The 10,346-nt window shown below is 43.8% G+C and overlaps 1 protein-coding gene across 1 annotated transcript in view; it reads left to right on the top strand.

Annotated features, from left to right (window-relative positions):
• The first annotated feature begins 5,410 nt into the window (after positions 1–5,410).
• Positions 5,411–10,346, top strand: part of LOC117520354 (transmembrane 9 superfamily member 2) — a 30,927-nt gene continuing 25,991 nt past the window's right edge. The window contains 1 exon segment of the mRNA XM_034181682.1: positions 5,411–5,715. Within this exon segment, the coding sequence (XP_034037573.1) occupies positions 5,578–5,715 (138 nt within the window). The 5' untranslated portion in view covers positions 5,411–5,577.

The raw sequence follows: 10,346 nt of genomic DNA, 5'->3' as shown, positions 1-10,346 counted from the left end.
ATCTGGAATACATCCAGACCGCCAAGCATCTGAACCCCAGGCAAGCCCGTTGGTCACTGTTTTTCGGTCGGTTCAACTTCAAGATCACCTACCGTCCCGGGACTAAGAACCAGAGGTCTGACGCACTGTCCCGGGTGCACGAACATGAAGTTGACCTAAGCTGTTGGATCCACCTGATACCATCTTGCCGGAGTCCACTATCGTCGCCACCGTCACGTGGGACGTTGATGAAGTGGTCAGGGAGGCCCTGACCCGAAATCCGGATCCCAGCGGTGGACCACCAAACCGGCTGTACGTCCCACCAGACGCACAGACAGCAGTTTTGGACTTCTGTCACGGTTCCAAGCTCTCCTGCCATCCAGGAGTGCACAGAACCGTGGCAGTGGTCCGGCAGTGGTTCTGGTGGGCGTCAGTTGAAGCCGACACCCGGGATTACTTCCGGGCCTGTATGACTTGTGCCAGGGGCAAGGCTGATCACCAACCCGAGAGAGGACTCCTCCAGCCGCTTCCAGTGCCTCGTCGCCCCTGGTCCCACATCGGCCTGGACTTCATCACGGGCCTCCCTGCGTCCCAGGGAATGACCACCATCCTGACGATAGTGGCCCGGTTTTCCAAGGTGGCCCACTTCGTGGCCCTCCCGAAGCTCCCGACGGCCCAGGAGACCGCAGACCTCCTGGTCCACCACGTCGTGCATCTGCATGGTATCCCAACTGATATCGTCTCAGATTGTGGTCCCCAGTTCTCTTCACAAGTCTGGAGGAGTTTCTGTAGGGAACTGGGGGCCACCGCGAGCCTGTCGTCCGGGTACCACCCCCAGACCAAGATCTGGAACAGGCCCTGAGGTGTGTTACCTCCGCACACCCGACGGCCTGGAGTCAACATCTGGCCTGGATCGAGTACACCCATAATAGTCAGATCTCATCAGTGACCGGCCTCTCCCCTTTGAAGTCTGCCTGGGGTACCAGCCCCCATTGTTTCTAGCCGTGGAGGGAGAGGTCGAGGTCCCCTCGGTCCAGGCCCATCTCAGGAGATGCCGTCGGGTGTGGAAGACATCCGGACTTCCATGTGTCAAAAATCAAACCACACCACACCTCGGACCTCTGCCCCCCCCGGACCAGCGCCGCCTCCTGCCCGCATCATTGACGGCGAGCCAGCCTGGACAGTACGGAAACTTCTGGAGGTCTGTCAGAAGGGTCGGGGTTTCCAGTATCTGGTGGACTGGGAGGGTTACGGACCAGAAGAGAGCTCCTGGGTGAAGAGGAGCTTCATCTTGGATCCCGCCCTCCTGGCTGACTTCTACCAGCGTCACCCCGACAAGACGGGTCGGGCGCCAGGAGGCGCCCGTTGAGGGGGGGGTCCTGTTATGTGGGCCGCCCGAAGAGGAGGTACTGCCAGTGAAGGGATGCCAAAATGGGTGTAATGTGGTCGAACTTTCTGCTTCAAGTCAAAAGTCTGGCTGCAGCATTTTGAACCAATTGGAGATGTTGTGTGGGCCACCCGAAGAGGAGGTACTGCTGGTTCACCACCAGAGGGCGCCCTGCCTGTTGTCGGGTTTCAGGCACCAGAGGGCGCAGTTGTCGGAGGAGTCCACCAGGTGCACGGAGCTGACAGCTGTCACACATCATCATCATCATCATCCCATCTATAAAAGCCTGGGAGAGACATCACACTCTGCCGAGTTATCAGCTTACCCTATAGGTAAACCTACTCAGCCGTTTTGTGCCATACGCACATTCATTGTTACTGAAGTCTTTGCAGTTGTGACTTATACTTGCAGCTTGTAGCCGAGTTTGTGGAAGTTGAAGGAGTTGGCATCTCCACTCCTCACTTCTGACTTACTGAGTATAACCATTGACACTGCATGTTCTCCAGTTTTGCTCTGCACTCCGGGAGTATCTGGATTTATTCCTTCAGGAGGATTTCTGTGAGTTGCTGACTGTTTGCTGGGTGTACACACACCCACCTTAACCTGTGTCTGTTCCTGCCAGCAGTACCGGATCTGACAGCTGGAAGCGGTGGCCACCTGGGGACTCAGGACTTGGCGGCTCCGGCGTATTGCAGGTCTCCGTTGGCGGTGGAACATCGTGGGTCCCGGCTCTTTTCTGGTTAGGCGTCTCCTACCCTCGGGCCTGCCCATGTGTCACTGTGTTTTGGGATTGACAGACTAAAAGCATATTTGGTTGTTTGTGCACATTTGCAGAATAAATTGTTATTTATTCGGACATCCTATTGGCCGTTCATTCACGCCCCCTGGCGTGGGTCCATGTACTTCACTTTCCCAACAGGAGAGCCCTAATGCTGGACTGAGGTAAACCAGAAAATAGAACATTGCAGTAGTTCAATCTAGAAGAGATAAACGCATGGATCAGGGTCCCAGCATCAGCCATAGACAGGATGGGACGAATCTTCCCTATATTTCGCAGGTGGAAGAAAGCAGTCCTCGTAATATTTCTAATGTGGAGGTCAAAGGACAATGTAGGATCAAAAATTACCCCAAGGTTCCTCACTTTGTCAATGTGATGTATGACACACGAGTCTAGGCTAAACGTTAACTGGTCAAATTGATGCTGATGTCTCACTGGACCAAGAACCATCATTTTAGTCTTATCAGAGTTTAAATGTAGGCAGTTTCTAGACATCCAACTTCTCACTGATGCAAGGCAATCTTCTAAGGATTTTATGTGAACACGATTACCAGCAGTTATCGGCATGTATAACTGAGTATCATCAGCATAGCAGTGAAAGGTAATCCAAAAATGCCGCAATATGTGCCCAAGGGGTGCTATATAAAGGGAGAAAAGCAGGGGGCCTAAAACAGACCCATGTGTAACCCCAAATTTCATGTCACTAAGGTTAAAGGTAGTGTTACTGTACAAAACACAGTGAGAACGACTGGTCAAGTATAACGTCAACCATGCAAGGGCACTCCCAGTAATCCCAAAATGATTTTCCAGCCTATCAAGTAGAATATGATGATCCACGGGTAAGCAGAAGATCACTCACCACTTTAGTGAGAGCTGTCTCTGTGGAATATTTTCTAAAAGCAGACTGCAGTGGCTCCGAGAGATTATTCTCAGTAAGATAGTCCACGAGCTGCCGTGACGCCACTTTTTCCAGAATTTTAGAGCAAAATGATAGATTTGATATCGGCCAATAGTTTTTCAATACACTAGGGTCAAGATTAGGTTTCTTAAGTAATGGTTTAATCACTGCAGATTTGAAACATTTAGGAACAGATCCAGAAGTTAAAGAAAGATGAATAATTACCAGCACAGTCGGCCCAAGAGTGGGTCACAGGTCCTTAAATAGTTTTGTTGGTATAGGATCAAATAAACAGGTTGTGCTTTTGGTTGACGTTACGAGTTTCGTCAGCATGCCTAATGAGATACTATCAAATTCTGTAAATAATACCTCAGTAGTGGTGCCCACCTCAATAGCAGGGTGTAGCGGCTGGGTTAAGGCATGCTGGGATATGTTTAACCTAATGTCTTCAATTTTCTTCTCAAAGTAATCCAGGAAATCTTGTGCTGTAAAAGAAGAGCGAACTACAGGTGGTTGTCCATGAATAAGTTTTTGCCACCGTGTTGAACAAGAACTTTGAGTTATGCTTGTTTTGTTGATCAAATCAGAGTAATAGGTCCGCTTTGTCGCCAGTAATGCATGCTTATAGTCTAAGATAACATCATGCCACGCAAGGTGGAATACTTCTAATTTTGAACGACGCCATTTCCGTTCTAGACCTCTTGCCTTATGCTTGAGGTCATGCAAGTAATCATTGAACCAATGTGACTGTGTTTTGGGGGAGCGTGGTTTTAACACATGTGGCGCAATCATGTCAAGTGTATTTTTGTGCACTGAGTTTAAACTATCCACAAGTCTGTCTACTTATTGGGTATTTTCCAAATGTGAAGCTAAGACATCAGGCAGTCTAGCTTCGAGTTCAGTCTTAGTTGAGGAGTTGATGCATCGCCGTAGTGATATATAAGGTTGTTGTTCCACTAACATATGACATATGAATCAGGTTTATTATTCTGGCACTGGAGGTAAAATGGGGAAAATGATTGAAAACACATTTAAGTAATTGCAATCAGAATGAGCTGATATAAGGCATCTCTCTGCCTCTAAGTTTGAAAGATGCCTGGGAACAGCTACGCCTAAGTTTGAGCGACACCTGGGAGATTTTCGGCAAAGCCGATACATTTGCAGGAGAATGAAAGTCCAAGTCTTTGCAACTGGTGCTTCCTGGGCCCATTTCATGATTGTTTTCATAAAGTATTTCATTCGTAACTACAGTGACAGTTGTAATTATCTGTTTGCAAAATAATTTCAAAGTATGTAAGTAGTTCTGTTCGAATTGTTCAGTATTGGCTCCTGGGTTCTCTTATGTGTGTGTATGTAGTGCCTACAGGGAAGTTTTGCTCCCATATTATCGAAACGTGTTGATTTATGGCAATGACATCACAGACTGGCTAAATTTGAAGGTTCATTTCAGTTGTGCATGAAGCACACGTGCTCCACTGAGCACACCAAATCCCGTCAGATTTCAGAAGTGAAGTAGGCTGTGATTAGTACTTGCCTGGGAGATGCTTCAGAACACCAGGAAAAGTGAGCTTGTTTCTATGTGTAGAACAGGAGTTGTGTCAGGAAAGGGCACCCAAAACTTGTGCCAAATCCCAGCTGGTGATTCCAAGTAACAGGGATACCAAAGGGGGGTGGGGGTCAGTTGTGCTTAAAGTTTTGTAAATTTTCAGATGTTCCATTGTACACTAGAGCCTAAAGTTAAGCGGATAAGGGAAAACAAATGCGTTGCCCAGCCCTGTTGGTTCAAGAATCTCGACTCAGCTCACTCACAATTGCTGTGTTTATTTATTGTATTGTATTTTGTGAGTATTTTGCTGAGATCGTGTCACTTTATCATACAAAACAGTATAATAATACTAATAAATAAAACACAAAATCATCACAAACACATTATCTTTTTTTTTTTTTGCAAATATTTATGTGAAGACTTTTTAGGTTTGCTTGGGGGAGACTGTCTTCGTTTCAGCAGCGACAAATATTTGCATCACAATTCAAGTTTTTCTAGTCCGTCCAGTCCACGTTGTCTTCTCGCTTCCTTTAACTCCTTTCTCTTCTTTAGCGTGGTGCCATTATCTTGTAATTTGTCTTTGAGGTTTACGGCAGATTTTTAGTTTGATAATGACTTTAGCTTGCATGATTTATAATAAAAAATATTGATCTTTTATAGAGGTATGTACGTCAGCATTACTTATTTAGTTTGTCACAACGGAAATGACTTTTACTTTTCAAAATAAAAGAACACATGATGCGATTTGATGAAGCCTTGCTGCTCATGGCACGGCCCACTGTTATTTTGAAGGATAAATTAATTAACTTCCAGTGTGTGCTTGTCTCCACCTTGATTGACTTCTTCCTTGGTTATGCGCCAAACACGTCAGCCATCCACGGCGTCTGAAGTGGAAACGGGTGGTTTGTCGGCCAAGAAGCTTTCTCATAGAAGAAACATTTTTTTTGACCCACGAAAACGAAGCGGCGTTCTATATTGTCCGTGTTAAAATGAAGAGACGGATACACTTTGGTTTCCTATTGGTTTATGTGCTAGTATGCTATTTCTGTTTGTGCTCGGCATTTTATCTTCCGGGTTTAGCACCAGTGAGTTTTTGTGAAGCAGGTAAAGGAGGTGAAGAATGCCAGGTATTGTAAAAATAATTATTCACACACTTACTTTGTAATATTGTATGTTTTCAGGATATTGTGAGATTAACAAATTTGTAAACATTTATCGGCTCGCTCGCCCTGGCTAGCTAGCTAGGACTTTCCGTAGGGCCCGACTATTGCCTGGAACCATATCTCCGAATATGTTGTGATGCTTTAGTTGATTTTGTGCTTTATTTACTGTCATTTCCTGAAAATGAACTGAGATGTACACTATTTTCCCGGTTAAAAACGTAAAATATTCATTAGTAAGACAGTGAAACAATTGACAGATCGTGTCTACAGTTGTCGTGAGTTGCCACTACTGTGGTACGTGAGCATGTCTGGTGTGAAGAGCTCAGAACTCTTGGGGAAGTTTTGCCCATTCCTTTTTGCAGCACATCTCAAGCTCCATCAAGTTGGATGGGGAGCGTCGGTGCACAGCCATTTTCAGATCTCTCCAGTGATGTTAAATCGGATTCAAGTCTGGGCTCTGGCTGGGCCACTCCAGGACATTCACGGAGTTGTCCTGAAGCCACTCCTTTGATATCTTAGCTGTGTGCTTAGGGTCATTGTGCTCCTGAAAAACTACTATTGCCCCAGTCTGAGGTCGAGGGCTTTGGAGCAGGTTTTCATTCAGGATGTCTCTGTACATTGCTGCATTCATCGTTCCCTCAATCCTGACAAGTCTCCCAGCACACTCACGAGCGCCACTAGCTTAGCTTATGACAAGCTAAAAGTGGACGGACGCTGTCGTTATGGCCGAACAACTTTCCACAGTTTCTGGGGATTCTGTGTTAGTACGCGCCCGCGGCCGATGTGCTTGATGAATTCCTGCGCAAAAAGTAGTTCCCAGATAATTGTGATATATTCCTATGAGATAATGAGTATATCTCATCTAAATTCATTCTAAAATTTACCAGTAATAAAATTATAACGAGAACTGAAGTTTTAAGAGTGGCCGTAATAAATATTTAAGGAACTTAAATTTGTGAGCATTGTAAACATTGACACAATGGAGTTTGATGTGGAAGAATTCAGAAAGATACGATTGGAATATTTTGATTACCATTTACAGTTGAAAGACTTCCTCTCCCTCCCAACTCTTCTGTACTTTGCTGCACCGTGAAACTGATAAGACCGATGATTTAGTTTTGCACACATCATTCATCACAGAACCTACTGTGGACAAACTGTAGCTGCATGAATTACAGACCAATTCACATGTAAGTCAAAATGGGAGCCTTGCTACTGTCAAGACACGAAGTTTGTAAAATGTGTAAAAAAAAAAAAAATTCTAATTTTGCCTGGGAGGAAAGTTAAAGTCAGAACAAGAAGCTGCACTGAAAGAGATCTATCTGGGAAGAGACACAGTCTGTGTGTTGTCTCTCCGAGAGCGGCACGCCGAGCGGCGTGGGGAAAGCATCCCACAATGCCAAAATAGCAGAGATGTCGGTCCACAGTGGCACTCTGAGCAGGGTGGTCTCCCATTTCACAAATTTTGACCATGATTGGCTATTTGATTTGGCAATAAAACGTCATCTTAAGTTCAGGAACTGCCATTGTCTTATCTCGATTGTAACAGTGTGATAAATGCGTGCTGTTTATATTCCAAGCTCACATTTTCATAGCCTTTTTAGAGCATGTTTAGATTAGTCTTAGCTTTTTGGGGTAGTTTTATGATGAAAATGTGAACTTACAATGTCATCACAATGTTGGATTGTTGTTTACTCTGTGAGCAAAAATGGAGACATGGGAGGGTTTGAATGAAGTATGTGCAATAAGTGCGTAGTGCAATTTGTCACATGAACACAGCTGTTTACATTATAGTGGCACAGACAGAATCAAATTATTACACCAATGCTCTCAAACTAAACCTGGTACCAGGTATACATGTACAGTTGTATGTAAAAATTTGGCAACCCCTAATGATTTTCCTTTATAAATCATTGGTTGTGTGGATCAGCAATTTCAGTTAAGGGTCATTCCATATGAAAAGACCAAGGCTTCCAGTTTCATGGTCTCATAATTGCTCTGTTTTTTATATTTTGTGGTATGAGGTGTAAGATGAAGATTGCACTTCGTTCCAGTTAAATATCTCCACCCATTCCGATTTTATAGGCTGCTGAAAAAGGGGGCATGGCAACGTTAACCCTTTGTTATTGGTTTGTAAGCATTTTTAAGAGGCTCTAACTCAAAAACTAAATAAGATATCAATTTGATTTTTTCAGAATGTATTAACTCTGTCTTAAACTCTCAGAAAAAAGGATTTTTACAAACATTAACCCTCCACTGGCCACACAGGATCAGGGTGAAAATTGAAATTTGAACGGTACTGAAGCAAAACACTGGGCGACAATTTTTTAGTTTTTGAATGTTGACTAGATTTCTACAACTGATTTAGGGTATTTTTGCACTGCTGAATCAGGAAATGGCATCCGTTTTTCTCCATAAGGTCAGGTTTTTGTGCAAAGTTGATTTGAAAAAAAAATCAGATCTTGTGACAATCGATTACATTTTTGTGGCATTATCAGCTGATTTTGTCAACACATACCATCCTAAATATGTTTTTAAGAGAAATGTTTTTCCAACAACATATATTTATTACCTGATAGAAACATCGATTACTGTAAACTGAATGGTGGGCAATGATAAAGGTAAGTACACGTAAATTGCATGTTGCTTCACCATTGCTCAAACTTCAGGGGTTGAACTTCCGTTTATTCGATCTCCTGGAATACTGAGCGGCATCATGACTGCGTCCCAGCGACCCTGATACCTGGTCTCCGTCTCTTTCATGTCCTGATGGAATCTCTCCCCCTGCTCGTCACTCATTGAACCCAGGTTCTCAGGAAACCGGTCCATATGTGAAAATAGGTAGTGCATCTTGACGCTCATGTTGCAGTCCAGGTTTCTGAAAGCAGTCAGCATGTTGTTGACAAGTTCTGCGTAGTTTCTGGCCTTATTGTTGCGAAGAAAGCTCTTTTCTACCAGAACAAATGCCTTCCACGCTTCCAGTTCCACTTCGTTCATTGAGTTTTCGAACTCTGGATCTCTGATGAGCTTACCGATCTGAGGACCATTAAAGATGCCAGCTTTCAACTTCTCCATGGTCAATCCTGGAAAAGCCTGGCACAAGTAAGTGAAAGTCACCATCCTTGTCCAGAGCCTTGGTGAACTGCTTGATTAAGCCGAGTTTGATGTGCAGCGGTGGGAAGAGTATTCTGTCTCTGTCCATCAGAGGGTCGTTGATGACGTTCCTTTCTTTGCAAGGCACCAATTCCTCCCGCACATGCCAGTCCTTCTTCGTGTAATGCTGAGCACGGTCCCTACTATCCCACATGCACAGAAACACATGCGTACATGTGAACAAAAACGTAAAAAACGACATGTGGCCATAACTCAAAAACGTGACCTGATTGAGCAAAACCAATGTGATTTTTGGATTCAGCGCATCAGATTCGTCCTAAATCAGCTGAAAAAACGCAGACAACAAATTTGTTGTTGACCAGTGAAATCAGCCGAATATAGGCTCAATTTTCTCACATACCATTGAAGATAGTGCTTTGCTTTTAGTTTTCTGGAAAGCACATGCCAGGGGCTTCTAAAGGAAGTGAACTCCAGACTGATGCTGTTATTTATTTCAGAGCAATGTTAACCCTTTTCAGCCTTGGTTGCTGGGCGGGGCACTTTTGGACCCTCTTTTTCACCATGTGGGTATCTTCTGATTTTCAAAAACTTTGTATCATCTAAAAGCTTTTTATGTGCTGCTAGAAAAAATTACACAGTGATATAAACAAACACCCCTACACATAGAATTAAAGTCCTCTTTTCAGGGTATATCACACTTTTTGCATATATTCTAATGTACAGTAATATGTACATAAATGTACACAATACACAGGTTTGCAAAACTGTTAAACCATACCCATGCCTCCCTCGGAATGTCCTTCTTTTCAGGCACTTTCCCACATTTGATAGTCTGTGACGGTGTTGAAAATGTTGCTTCATTTTTAAATGGCAAAGGCCGTGTGTATGCAGGGACTGACATCTTCTTGGATGAGCTAAAGATGAAAGTGGATGCTGCATCAACAAGAGTAAAGATACAACTGCTTACATGTGCCCCTGTTTCATGGAGTAGTCAATAAAACTGGCAGTCAGCAAATAGCTTTAGAAACAATTAACAAGGTCTTGGCTTTCTATGAAAATGACCAATTTACTAGAATGCTACCAGGGGCAAAAGATTTTGTAAATGTGAAAGATTTGAATGGGGAGAAGCAGCGGGTGCAGAAAAGACTTATTTTGTTGAACTTAAATTAATTGTACATTCAATTTAAAAAGCAGTACCCTGATGATAGACTTGTCCAAATTTTGTGAATTGAGACCCAAGCAATGTGTTACTGTTGGTGCAAAGGGGAACCACTCGGTATGTGGGTGATTCTTAGACTACGGGCACTTATGTCCTTTGATCATATTGTATGAAAAACAGAAAAAAGGGGAAATTTCACACTTTTATAGTTATCTTTACAATGAAAGTGTGTTAAGAAATTTGTTCTAGTAGTCTATGATGACGTTTTCACCTTTTTTCAGCATCATTATATGCAAATATTGTCGTTTTGTGCTTGTCCCAC

The sequence above is a fragment of the Thalassophryne amazonica genome, chromosome 11 (genome assembly GCF_902500255.1).
Source record: "Thalassophryne amazonica chromosome 11, fThaAma1.1, whole genome shotgun sequence".
NCBI lineage: Eukaryota > Metazoa > Chordata > Actinopteri > Batrachoidiformes > Batrachoididae > Thalassophryne > Thalassophryne amazonica.
Note: the sequence above shows the minus strand (reverse complement) of the source record. Positions and strands in the feature narration are given on the sequence as shown.